Source organism: Cervus canadensis, chromosome 12 (assembly GCF_019320065.1).
Source record: "Cervus canadensis isolate Bull #8, Minnesota chromosome 12, ASM1932006v1, whole genome shotgun sequence".
Taxonomy (NCBI): domain Eukaryota; kingdom Metazoa; phylum Chordata; class Mammalia; order Artiodactyla; family Cervidae; genus Cervus; species Cervus canadensis.
Genome location: NC_057397.1, coordinates 26,032,593 through 26,046,957, shown reverse-complemented (window position 1 = coordinate 26,046,957; position 14,365 = coordinate 26,032,593). Strand labels below are relative to the sequence as shown.

The 14,365-nt window shown below is 43.4% G+C and overlaps 1 protein-coding gene across 6 annotated transcripts in view; it reads left to right on the top strand.

The window, feature by feature from the left end:
• Positions 1 to 8,800: 8,800 nt before the first annotated feature.
• Positions 8,801 to 14,365, top strand: part of ASPH (aspartate beta-hydroxylase) — a 178,318-nt gene continuing 172,753 nt past the window's right edge. For 2 of the 6 annotated variants that reach the window (XM_043483591.1, XM_043483586.1), the window contains exon 1: positions 8,801 to 9,155. In XM_043483591.1, coding sequence (XP_043339526.1) covers positions 9,044 to 9,155 — 112 coding nt within the window. In that variant the 5' untranslated portion in view covers positions 8,801 to 9,043. The remainder of the gene's footprint in view (positions 9,156 to 14,365) is intronic. The other 4 variants (XM_043483587.1, XM_043483592.1, XM_043483588.1 and 1 more) reach the window with 3 other exon arrangements.

Genomic DNA, 14,365 nt, shown 5'->3' with positions numbered 1-14,365 from the left:
CCACTTCCCACGCTAGGTTCTGACTCCAGCTCTTGGCCGTCTAGGAAATAACTGAAGAGTATTCAAAACAACTGCAGAATTATGGCCTTGGGTACTGGTGAGCCTTTTGGATCTTGGAATCTTAGAGAAGGTATCACAAAATGTTGTTCCATTAGCCACCAGTGACCTGCCCCGCCCAGCCAGCCTACCTTGTGTAGGCTGTGGTTGTGCTGAGATGGGAACAAATCTAATTACAACCTGCTTATAGTTAGGACTGAAAGAAACTCCCTCCACTCCTGCTAGAATAACTGAGAAGAGGGACACCCCAGCCAGAGGGACGGCTTTCTGAATGAGGAGAGTAGTGGGCCCCAGAAGTGGATAGCATCAGTCATGCTTCCCTGGCTCTGTGGAGGGTTGGTAGGACCTTCCCTCCCCCAACTCCCAATAGAACATCTTTGGCCAGTCTCTCTGGCAAGGGGCCTTATTTATTTGCAGAGTTGTTATTCTGCAAGATCTGAGCCAGAGGCAGGCCAGGTTTTTTTTGCCAGTCATGCTGAATCTGTCCTTCTTCCACCCTTCCACCTTGTATTTTTACTGGGAGTCCCCAAGTGTGGGGCTAGGACGAAGCGGGGCTTTCTGTTACTCCATGGAGATTCTTCCTAATAACTCAGACCTTTTCACCTCCTTTCTAAGCCTCAGCCATGGAAAGCATTTTATCTCTGAGTTCACAGCATCTCACAGGTTGAAAATCTCTCAGCTTGTTGTGTTGATGGGCTGGGGAGAAAAGACCAAGGGATAAGGGACCAGCAGGCACCCACACTCTGCACACCCCCATTTTCCTGTGTGCCAACAGGGGCACCTGGGTTGCAGAAACAGGGTTACTATCACACCATCATGGGCAGCTTTGAAGGGGGAAGGTCATTGGAGATTAACAGAAGGAATGGGGCATCTTTCTTCGATGCCTTGAGGCAAAGGCTGGTAAGAGACTGGGGGGCCTATGACAGTGCTTAGTGATGGTCACCCTTCCTCTATAACTGCCTGCACCCACACCAGAAATTAGACCGAAAAAGCACAATTCAGTCTGAGCTGCTGCTTATACGATCTGCTTCTGAAAATCTGAATTTGAGTCTAATGAGTCCCGTGATAGATCTTTAGTACTGGAAGTTGCTCCTTCTCACTTGAAACTTGACTTTCTTTTAATTAATTTTTTTGGAGTACAGTTGCTTTATGAAGCTGTGTTAGTTTCTGTGGTACAGCTAAGTGACTCAGCTGTGTGTTTACCATATATCTCCCCCTTTTTTAGATTTCCTTCCCATTTAGGTCTCCAGAGAGCACTGAGGGTAGGGTTCCCTGTGCTCTACATTGGGTTTTAATTGGTCATCTATTTTATACATAGTTTCAATAGTATATGGGCTTCCCAGGTGACACAAGTGTTAAAGAAACCACCTGCCAATGAGGGAGACATAAGAGACATGGGTTCGATCCTTGGGTTGGGAAGATTCCCTGGAGGGGAGCATGGCAACCCACTCCAGTATTCTTGCCTGGAGAATCTCCATGGACAGAGGAGCCTGGAGGGCTACAGTCTACGAGGTTGGAAAGAGCTGGACATGACTGAAGCAACTTAGCCTGCACGCACACATCAACAGCATATCAATCTCAGTCTCCAAATTCTTCCCACCTCCTCCTCCACCCCTACTTCTCCCTATTCCCCCCTTAGAATCCATAAGTCTGTTTTCTACATGTGTGTCTCTACTTCTGCTTTGCAAATAAGATCATCTATACCAGAAACTTGATTTTCTTTTTTTAAAAGAGACTAGATGAAAACTTCTGGAGAAGGCAATGGCACCCCACTCCAGTACTCTTGCCTGGAAAATCCCATGGACGGAGGAGCCTGGTGGGCTGCAGTCCATGGGGTCGCTAAGAGTTGGACACGACTTCACTGTCACTTTTCACTTTCATGCATTGGAGAAGGAAATGGCAACCCACTCCAGAGTTCTTGCCTGGAGAATCCCAGGGATGGGGGAGCCTGGTGGGATGCCATCTATGGGGTCGCACAGAGTTGGACACGACTGAAGCGACTTAGCACCCACAGCAGCAGATGAAAACTTCAACTAACAGTGCACAATAACCTATGTGAAATTGGCCAAATTCTTAATATACAGGCCCACATGTCCAAACACTATACATAGTACTGAGCACAATTCTGGTGTTAGAGTCAACTTCTTCTAACGTGGAACTGGAAAACAGACAAACAAAGCTCCAGGCAAACTTGGCAAAGACGATAAATCTTTCTTTTCCATCTGGTTTTCTGTCATTTCACAAATTTTTTTCTCTGTCTCATGCTGCCAGCTTAACTGTTTATAACTGGTCAGATTGCACATTTTAAGTAGGTATTCACTGAACGCAGTTCTCTCCCTCAGGCTACCGTATTTCCCAAGTGATCACTGCACACTTCATACAATGGTTCCTTCTCTTTCTAGGCTTGCTCTTTAATTTCTCACTTTAGCCATTCAAGGATGCCCACAGTTATGTGATGTGAGAATGCTAAATGAGCAACTCCTTCCTATTATTAAGAAAATGATGAACATTTTGGGTTGCGAGCTACTTGAAAAGATTTCTCCTTTTGTCAAAGACATTGATTTTTACATTTCTTCTTTTGTGTTAAAGGTTAGCCATTTCATACCCATACATGGGGTTCTCATCAAGAACAGTTCAGATTGTGAGGTATGGTAGGGTTTGGGGCTAAACAAAGAGGGTGACATGTGAAGTCTTGTGGTCCTCTGATCTGGTTGGCAAAAACATTCTCCAGGCAGACAGCAAGTTCAAAGAGCCCAGGGTGCAGACATTTATGTAATCCCTGCTCTGCGCTAGACACTGCCCAGGTCACCAGGATCACTTAGATAAGGAAGGGGCTGTCCTCACCTCATCTGAAACCTACATATTGTTTCCTAGCTCTGTCTGTGACTTTTTTTTTTTTTTTAACAAACACCTATGTATTATATTGCAGAGAAGTCAGTGGCACCCCACTCCAGTACTCTTGCCTGGAAAATCCCATGAATGGAGGAGCCTGGTAGGCTGCAGTCCATGGGGTCGCTACGAGTCGGACACGACTGAGCGATTTCACTTTCACTTTTCACTTTCACACATTGGAGTAGGAAATGGCAACCCACTCCAGTGTTCTTGCCTGGAGAATCCCAGGGACGGGGGAGCCTACTGGCTGCCGTCTATGGGGTCGCACAGAGTCGGACACGACTGAAGCGACTTAGCAGCAGCAGCAGCATGTATTATACTGGGTTTCCCAGTGGCGCTAGTGGTAAAGAACTCGCCTGCCAATGCAGGACGGATAAGAGACGGGGTTCAATCCCTGGGTGGGAAGCTTCCCTGGAGGAGGGCACGGCCATCCACTCCAGTATTCTTGCCTGAAGAATCCCATGGACAGAGGAGCCTGGCAGGCTACAGTCCATGGGGTTGCAAAAAGTCGAACATGACTAAAGCAACTTAGCACCCATATACACGTGTATTCTTTCAAGCTTTTGACATTTGATTTCAGTTTTCTCAAATTTAAGAAAATAAGAAAACACTCTTTTGGTCAAAATATCTACACTTAGTCTTTTACACAATTGCTTCTGAAAGGATAACTTTTGGTAGCTTCACTCCTAGATTCTTTTGCACTGGAGCTAAAACATTACATGCAAAGAGAATACCATCAGGGGCTTCCCTGGTGGCTCAGACGGTAAAGAATCTGCCTGCAGTGCGGGAGACCCAGGTTCGATCCCTGGGTTGGGAGGATCCTCTGGAGAAGGGCGTGACAACACACTGCAGTACTCTTGCCTGGTGAATACAATGGACAGAGGAGCCTGGAGGACTACCTACAGTCCATGGGGTTGCAAAGAGTCAGACACAACTGATCAACTAACACACTCACAAGGATGTCATCAACAAGCAAAGAAAAGAGAATCCTGTAATTTGACACAGCTTCTTGAAATGATTTCACTGTTTTACTAGATAGATGTGCTTTCTGGTACTGGGAGGAATAGCTGTAGTGAACATCTAGAATATTGGTGTCTCTGTCTCTAACTCAAAGGGATTTGCCAAGAGAAATGAATTCATCAAGTGATGAAGTCAGTGCTGAAGCTGTTCCATGAAGAATTAGAGAATCCTCAGCTCTACTAGTGTGCAGTCATCATATAATGATAAACAACCGCTTTAAAAAGCAATGGATACCATACTTCTTAAAATAAAGAAATGCTGCAGAATTTCAAATATATTACAGTGGCCTTTAGGTGAATAAAATCTTGTTGCATTGGTACAAAGAGACACTCCCTATTTTCCATGCTAGCACGTTTTTAGCACAGTCTCTTAGGATTTATTTTTTTGGTACAGGCTCAGTAATGTTTCAGAGAAGGCAGTGGCACCCCACTCCAGTACTCTTGCCTAGAAAATCCCATGGGCGGAGGAGCCTGGTAGGCTGCAGTCCATGGGGTTGCTACGAGTCATACACGACTGAGCGACTTCACTTTCACTCTTCACTTTCATGCACTGGAGAAGGAAATGGCAACCCACTCCAGTGTTCTTGCCTGGAGAATGCCAGGGATGGGGGAGCCTGGTGGGCTGCCGTCTATGGGGTCACACAGAGTCGGACACGACTGAAGCGACTTAGCAGCAGCAGTAATGTTTACCATGTGCTTATGAAATTGCAGAATAGGTTCAAGTCAGAATGATGACAGTATAAAGAGGGCTGGGCCAATAATAATTTTATGTAAAGTATGCATGATTTTCCGTCAGGTGTCAAGAATTCAGGGCTTCCCAGGTGGCTCAGTGGTAAAGACTCTGCCTGTCAACTCAGGAGACGCAAGTTTGACCTCTGGGTTGAGAGGATCCCCAGAAGAAGGAAAGGCCTATCTACTCCAATATTCTTGCCTTAGAAATCCCATGGACAGAAGAGCCTGGCAGGCTACAGTCCATAGGGTCGCCGAAAAGTCATACAGGACTCAGTGACTAAAAAACAGCTTCAAGAATTTAAGTTGGCTAATTGATTGCATATGGTAATAACACTATTTATTGTAAGGCAAATACATCTGCTTTATGTACCCAGACTTGATGAAATTGGAGGATCTAGAAACTAGCTTTAGGATACTTTGTTTTTGGATAAGGGACCTATTTCCACCTCCTTGTGGCCACTATAGTTTAAGTAAAATTATTTTGAAAATAAACTGAATCTTTGGGACCCTTCCACTTCCTTTTTCTTTTCTTGATTTCTCCAGTACTTTCTAAAGACTCCTAAATCACACAAATATTTCCTTTAATATACCATACAATCACCAGGCCTATATTCAGTAGTTATTCTCTAATTATTTGACTTTTCTCCATGCTTAAGTTCCTTTCTGGTCTTAAATTTTAGATGTGAGTAGAATCAATTAATTCTATTACTTCCTTAGACTAGGAAACTTAAGACCTAGTGATAGTTATTACTTATAGATGATAGATGTACTTATAGATGAAAGATTACTTATAGAGAATAGATGCTATTTTTTTGTTGTTTGTTTTTTAGGAAGAGAATTTGGCATGAAATACCACAAATTCTGATGGAAAATGTAAAGAATTGAAATGAAAAGGGAAACTATAGGTTTTTTAGCTAGTATGTTTTCAGATTATTTTTCTGTATCACAATGCAGTATTTCCAATTCTGATCTATTTTTGACTAGATTTAAAATGACTTCTTATAGAAATTCATTCCATGTATTTATAAGATAGACACTACCCAGGTTCATTTTTTCTATAGTAATATAAAGTCAAGCTGTTTGATGAAAATGACAGTTTACTTACTTGTTGAGATATAACTCATATGGGAATAATTGCTTTGAGAACACTTTGAGTACAGAATGCCTTAAAACTGCTCTTGCATTTATAGACATGTCCTTCATTGCAACACATTCTACTAATGTAAAATGAAAACACACAACTGAATCATCATGATCCACTGACATTTTTTTCACTAGAGCAGAATTTACTATGATCAATAATGATAGAGAAATACTTATTTTTAGTTTGCAATAATAAAGTTTTACATTAGGAAGACTGCATGTAAATCAGAGCCACTTTCTAGGAAGCAGGCAAAATGCACCTTTAAAATAATAGGTTTACATAAGTCCAGAAATATTTAATTTGGAAAGCATTTAACTAGAGATTGTGAAGGGTCAACATGAGGGAAAAAAACAACTAGGACAAATCTTGTCCTCAAGTTCTCACTTTCAAATCCCAGTGGTGAAGCCAATGGAAAGTTTATGGAAATATCTGAAAGGCATATTTGACCTGGTTCAAAAGCTCTATTAAGTTAGTATTTTAATACATTGTCCTAGTTAAGTCTTGTCTTTATGGTCCTTTTAACATTGCTTCAGCCAGGGTTCATTCATAGCTTACTCAGAAACCACAGAAATGAGAATAGGCTCCTGTTAAGGAGAGCTTCAACTTTTTAATTTCAAAGGTACCTTGACTTCCTAACCTTCTCCACCTTAATGCTGAGAAAAGGACTTCTGTAAAGAAATTCATGGGTCCAAGGTAAGCTTTGTGTTTTTTTAATACTCATAATAGGTAAGTATATACAGCTGTAAATATATAAACTGACATTATTTGTGTGTGTTTGTATGTGTTGTCGCTCAGTCACGTCAGATTCTTTGTAGCCCACCAGACTTCCCTGTCCATGGGATCTCCCAGGCAAGAATATTGGAGTGGGTTGCCGTTTCATTCCCCAGGGGATCTTCCCAACCCAGGGATCAAACCCACATCTCCTGTGTCTCCTGCATTGCAGGTGAATTCTTCACCTGCTGCACCACCGGGGAATGCCATGGATATTATTACAAGTTTTATTTTATAACAGTGAGCATATACACATCATTGTAGCTGCTTCTTGCATTACATGGATGAAGTCAGGAAACCTCTAACTTCCCATGATATCTGTTTACAAAGCCTCTATTTTGGTCTGGTACTGGCTAAGATACCCAGCTATGTATCTTATCAGTGGTACCAGGTTTGGTTGCTGGAAATACAGGAAAATGGTTTCACTGTATTCTGAAATACAGTGATGGTTTCTGCAAAACATCATTCCATGACATCATGGAGTCTGTTATCAGAGAAACCTGATTTCCTCAAAGAGGTGTACCTTGCTAAGTAACCACCATCAGGTTTTTTCAGACCTGTCTTTGCAGTTGGGTCAAGGAGGCTTCCAGGAGACAACTGCTACGAGAACAAGGAGCCAGTGAGACATTCTCTGCTCAAACCTGAACCTTGTCCTTGGAAGGAGAATTCTGACCGTAGACTCTGGACCCAGATGGAACCATATCGCATCCCTGCTCCATCACCTACTAGCTCTGTTACCTACTTAATTTAACCTCTCTGGGCCTGATTTACCTCACACCCAAGAAACAGACACCACAAGGATTCTTGTCAGAATTTAAGAGTTCAAGTATCTTGAGCATTGTCTGCTCAGCTCATTTCTCATTATACTTTTATATTAGGCTCTTTCACTTAGATTTGTCTCTTAGTCCAGCTCTGCATCCCCCTCCACCCAATGAAATAATGGTTAAGGGATTTGGATGAGAAAAAGGGTGGGTGAAGGCAGAAGAAGATGCCATGAGATAAAAACTGAACAAGCTGCTTCAGTACAAACCCTGTGAGCTCTGCTACCCTGCTCTATCTTGATAATTATCTAATATAATTTCACGAAAAGGAGAAAGAGGCCTTCTCATTATGCAGTGCGACCCTCCCGTGGGCTTCTGTGAATCCAGAAGAGGCGGGTGAGGCCAAGGATCTGCCAGTGCGGGGTGGCAGAACTGGAGAAGAGGAATAAAAGCAGGTGCCACTCTGCAACGGTGACTCTGGTTCCTCGGCCCTCTTAAGGCACGCCCCAGGCGGTGCTCTGAAACATGGTCAAGAATTGGGGGAAAGTGTTAAGCAGTTACCAGAAGTGTATAAAATCACTGAACAGGTCCGGCTTGTCTGTTGCCTTAGGCATTGTGTTGGCGACTGCGGCACAAAGATGATGATGACAATGTGCCTAATCTCAAGCTCCTATCTGGCTCATCCAGGGACCCAGATATTCTTAAGACCACGTGCGGTCAGAAGCAGCTGAAGGCCTAGACTACCTGCCCCTGCATGGGGGGACCCAGGGTGGGGACATCAAGGGAGAGGAATGAAGACGTCAGCGCTGCGGAGAGAGACTTCAGATAGAGAGTGCGGAGCAGAGCAAGGAAATGAACTTTTTGCTTTACATTTGCACCTCTTAACTAAGATCTTCTGAAAACGCTGATGGCACAAACGGAGTGACGTCCTGCTTTAAAAACCAACTACGTATGGCTTAAGCATTTAGTTAGTTCTAACATCACCATTTCAGAAATGTCGTAATATTAATACTGACAAATAGTTTTTTCGCAAGAAGGGACGTTGCCTCACTTAGCTCTCTGTGTGCACAGGGAAGTGGGACACGAACAAAATTCCCGGCGAAACGCTAACAGAGGGTGAACTCTAGTCCAGACGCTGCACACGTGTCGCCCGCCCCGCCCCATCCCCATTGTACAGGGTCCGCCAAAGCTCGCGAGAGTCTCTTGCCTTCCACGTCTGCCACGTTCCAAAGGACCAGGACAGACTGGAAAGTCGAAAGCTGCTGGCTCTCACAGGCCGCAGCGTCGCGCCAGAGCAGCCCTAAGCCTGCAGCGGGGCGGGGAAACGCGGCACGGTTACGCCCCCTCACAGAGACCCTTGTGACTGGCTGTATACCCCGTCGCTCAGTCTTCTGTGGGCGGGGAGGGGTGGGGCTCGCCTGACGGGGGCGTGGCCTTAGGGCGGGTGAGCAGCGCGCTCTCGCGCCGGGAGGGCAGTCACCAGCTCGGAGCACGCGAGGGCCGAGCGCGCGCCGGAGGCACGCGGGCGAAAAGTCCTCGGAGGCGCTGCGGGCGGTGCCGAGACACCCGTGCAGCTTCAGGAGCCGCAGCCCGCACCCGCTGCAGCGCCTGCGCCCCCCGCGGCCGGAGGGAGCCCCCCACCCTTGCCTGCTCCAGCGGTGCGCGCGATGGCCCCGCGCAAGAATGCCAAGGGCGGTGGCGGCAACAGCAGCAGCAGCAGCTCTGGTAGTCCGACCGGCTGCACCAGCGGCGGCAGCAGCAGCCCCGGGGCCCGGAGAGGTCAGAGGCGCTCCGGAGCCGGGGTCCGGGGTGGCCCCGAGGATGGGGCTCCGTGGGGGGGGGGGGGTGTGCGTGGGCGCTGCGGGTCCACCTCCCCAGATGCCGCCGAGCGCCTCCTCCATCCTCCGTATCTGTCCTTCTCGGGCGGTGGGCGGAGGCCGTGCTCGGTGGGCCTGGCGGGTGGGCTGGAGGGGCCGGGCCGAGCTGGGAGCCCCTTCCCGGCCGATCCCTCACCTTGCAGTGCGCAGCCGAGATGGAGATTGTGTCTATCCACTCCTTCTTGGCTCGCCGTGGAATTGAAGATAGGCGTAAGAGAAACAGCTTACCTTGGCCGTGCATATTTTGGAGAGTTTGGAAATGAGCCAAAGTCAGAAAATAAGTTCTTGCCAAACCAGCAGCTTTTAAGTGCCCCTCAAAGGAGAATAAGGCTGCTGGGATGTGTGTGCGGGGCGGGGGAGAGGGGAGTGATTTGAATATTCTTGAAGATTATTTTAAATATTTTTGCCTTTATGTAGCTTTCTTATCGTGTGTTGTAGTTGCCTTTAAATATCACAGAATACCATAAATGCTGGGGAAGCTTCTCTATTTTTTTTCCCTTTGTCTTCTCTTTAAAAAAAAAAAAGATGTTCACCTTTCTCCTCTTGTGCTTATCCCTCAAAGAGAGAGAGAGAGCAGATGTTTTAAATCTGTTTCATCTCATATTTCAGTGGTTCTCTTTCTATTATACTTCCTTTGACTCATATTTAGGATATTAAAACTGCAATCCACATGTGTATTGAATCTGAGCTGTAAACTTTCCCTTTTAAAATGATTCTCGATTCTTTGTTTCCTGAGGTCTGCAAGGAATGTATTCACTTGTATCAAAAAAGTAAATCAGAAGACTATAGTCATCCTTTAAAGAGCTGTTTTTTAAATAGCACTTACCACTATCTGAAATTATTTGTTTTCATGTGTATTGCCTTCCTGTCTCATTCATTCCCTCTGGTTGATTCCTTTTCCCAACTCTTTGAGTCTGGCCATTAATAGATGCTCAATAAAAAATTATTTGATGAGTGAATGAATTTAAATAGTTAAATTTAAATGATGAAAATAGTGCAGTTGAAATAATTGAATAAATTTACACTCTGAGAACTAATATTTTGTATTGTAGAGAAAAAAGATACAGTTTGAATTCCATAGAAAACCTAACAAGTCACCTTTGGCATAAGTAAACTTTATGTTCCTTTGTCACTTGACCTTAAATGCCAGTCAGTTGACTTAAACAGGCAGAAGGGTAGATGAAGGAAGGGCTCTGGATACACTTTTTAAAATATCTAAATGAGAAGAACTCATGCAACTTAAGCTCCAAGTAGAAAAAGCTGATGAACAACACTTTAATGTTGTTTTCAAAAGTTTTTGTAGCCATATACAAGCAAAGCACATCATCTTTGTTCCACTTTGCCTTTTGCAGTTCTGAGTAGAGAGGTTTGATTATATCTGAAGCAGTTGTTTTATTAAATGCCCCGTTGTTGGTGAGAATTAGCATCCAAAGTGTGTATTGTATCCCCATCCCCAGTGGTTCAATATCCGAATCAGTTTTAACAGGTAGGTGATACATATAGGAAATGTTAGGACCAAAATGAACACATTCCAACTTTGATATTCCAGCCTTTTAGAGCAAGTTCCATCCTATTTGAGGATCTACAGCCTTTTAAGCATCTTACACATTGATCCTGTAATGGTTGTGAAACAGACATAGTGTATAAAAGAGAATGTGGAAGTAAGAAAGATACCTGTATTACCAGAAAAATCTCCACAGAGCGTTGACATTGGAGTCTCGCTTGTTACATAAGGAGCATTCTTTTCCCACAGCTGTGCTTTTCTCAGCCGGTGGTCAGTTCTGACTGTGAGCCACGTGGGAGGCGCAGGAGATGAAAGGACGTCTCTCTCTGTTGTAAGCGGCGGCGCTGCAGTGTGAATGTGTGATCCTATTGGCATTGCTCCCTTATAGCATAGGGTACTGGGAAGATGGAGCCACTGTTTGGTTGCTGTATCTCTCTGTCATTGATGTGTACACACTGATGCCCAAGTCAATACCACGTGCTGGGGAGATCACAGAAACTGGAATCTTGGCTGCGGCCTTACCATGAGGCCTGGAAAGATTGTCTGACTCCTTAAAGGTTATCTACTTCTTGGAGACCCAACTGATTATTGGATGATCCAAGACTAAAACCAGATTTTCTCTTATTCATTTGACCATTGTGCTGGATTTTTGTTGTGCTGTGGCTAAGTTGTGTCTGACTCTTTGAGACCCCATGGACTGCAGCACGCCAGGCCTCGCTGCCCCTCACCATCTCCTGGATTTTAGGTTCTCTAATTTGTAAGATTTTATGGGAATCTTGGAGTCGAAGTTGATTATCTTTTCTTTCTAGCTCTCTATGGCATATTATACCTGTTTTTTAAAAGAAAAATATGCTTCCTATCGTATCACCAGTTAACTTTTCTTTTGACTAAAGTTGTGTTTGAAACAGCATGTTTGAAAATCTTAGTTTTAGAGGAAGTACATGGGCTCAACTAATGTTTTTGGAGTTGTTTTGCATTGAGATTCTGAAGGAGATGATGACACTAGTAATATTAAGCATTATTATTTCTAACATTTGTGTGTGAAAGTAGAGTGGAAAAGGACCCAGTCCTTTGCAACATGCATTTTAGGGAAAATGTGATTATCTGGCCTTTTGTTGATCTTGATGGTCATTTTTTTCAAAAGTGGTGTTTTGAAACTGAAACTTGGAGGTTTATATAAAAGTTAGATTTTTAAAGCAGGTGTCAGCTTTTTATTTAAGCCTTCAACTTAAATTGAAAACTGATAAAATGCTTAACTTTTTGCAGAGCTCAAGTTTGCCTTTTCCAGTTTTAGTCTTTAAAATATGAAAGAAGCATGAGTAAATTGAACATATTACCTTTGTGTGTGTGTGTGTGTGTGTGTGTGTTTGTGCTCAGTCATGTCTGACTCTTTGCGACCCTGTAGACTGTGGCCTGGCAGGTTCCCCTGTCCTTGGAATTTTTCAGGCAAGAATAGTGGAGTGGGTTGCCATTTCCTACTCCAGGGATCTTCCCGAACAAGGGATCAAACCCATGATTCCCCGAGCCTCCTGCATTGCAGGCGGATTATTTACCACTGCACCGCCGGGAAAGTTATCTTACCTTTAACTCACACATAAAAAACTGACTTGCTTGACCAACTGGGGCCAAAAGAAACCTCTTTCAGATTTATTGATTTGAAGATCTTTGATCAAGAGGGGTCATGATGTGCTTTTAGACTTATTTTGTAGTTACAGACCCTGGTATATGTAATGGTTTTGTTTAGATTTTCCCTTTGCAATGTCATTCAGTCTTTCCCTGTAGCTTCTAACTTGCTAGGTAGGGGACGTAAACATGTTTCCTTTGTCTAATAGTGTTGTGCCACCACATCACACTTCACCAGTAGGTGTCACTGTAGAATACTTTTTCCTCTTTCAATTTTAAATTTCAGATGTAACATCTACTTGTTTTTTAAATTTAACAAGCCCCATACATACTCAGAACCATTGATGGACAACTAGTTAAAAATGCTCAGCCAGTGCTATTTAATTCTGTCACAATTCCTAACAGCAGGTTTTGAAATTTAGTAGTAATAGTCAGTCCCTAGCAGTCTTATTTATTTAGGCTGATTGTATTTAGAATTAAATACATTGATGAACTAACTATCTGTAAAATTATACATTTGCAGATGTTTGTTTTTGATGAGTGTTAATCATTTAGAATTTTTTTCTTCCTTATTACTTTCAATATATCTTAGACTGCTTAGTAATTAACAGACATGATACATTGCTGCTTGCCCTCTGACTCTATTGAATGAGGAGGCCTTGGTGAAATTCCTTTCCTTTAATCGTTTTCTGCCGGTTACTTAATCCTTTGTGAGTCAGTCTAGAATGAAAAGATAGGAAGGCCATAATTCTTCCACCAGAGGAACTGTGTGCTGTTTTGTGTTCAACTGAACAGCATTTTCAACTGGCCAGATTGTATGAAAAATGAGTGTTAGTCGCTCAGTTGTGTCCGACTCTGAGACCCTATGGTGGGTCTTCTCTGTCCCTGGAATTCTCCAGGCAAGAACACTGGAGTGGGTAGCTATTCCCTTATCCAGGGTATCTTCCCAACCCAGGGATTGAACCCGGGTCTCCTACGTTGGCAGGCAGATTCTTTACTGTCTAAGCCACCAGGGCAGCCCAGATTGTATGGAACCTAGTGCTAAAAAGTATTCGGAGGGAATTCTTGAACACATTTTATTATTATTATTTTTAAACATAGTTACCTTTTTTAACAAACTCTTTATTGAATTTCTTATTGTATTGTTTCTTTCTTTTTTATTTTTATTTATTTATTTTTCTTTCTTTCTTTTTTAATGTTTTAGTTTTTTGGCCACAAGGCATGTGGGATGTTATCTCCCTGACCAGGGCTCAAACCTGCAACCCCTCTACTGGAAGGTGAAGTCTTAACCGCTGGACCACCAGGGAAATCCCTTGCACACAATTTTAAAAAGACCAAACATTAACCTGGGTTCGGAAGTAAAAGGAGAGATCTATACTTTAGCTTTGCTTTAAAATCACGTGTCTCAGAGAGATTACTAGACAATGAGAGATTCTCATTTTCAGCTGATTGGCAACAAGGTAGCTTGGATTAAGAATCATGTGAGCTTTCCACTCTAGTTAGTATTGGAAATTTAACCTCTAAGTTCTTTGGTCCCAGTAGAATATCTACCTCCCACCCTTTTTTCCCCCCTCCAGAAAGACATTGTAGTTTGGGAAAATCCGATGACCTAGATTCATACCCATTTAAGAACTGTGTAACAGGTCACTCAAAATTTCTAATCCTGGTCTCAAATGGAAATAATTATTCAGAGTTCTGACAGCCCTAAAATCAATTTTATATGCTTTTCTGTTGCTCAGATTTTTCACTGAAGTACCTGTAATGGTAAAGTGGAGTGGGCTGCTCCACTTTGGAGAATATATAAGGCTGTGGAACTAAGCAGGCTATTGCATGCTTGAAAAATTTTTTATGATTTAAGAAATGAGTTTTTGTGATACTGGGTAGCATCTGTTGGCATCAAGTGGATGTCCTAGAAGTTATGTTCATGGTGGGTTCTGAGTACCCCTTGACACATTTCTGTCTGCTTCTGTGGTGCACGTCACCCT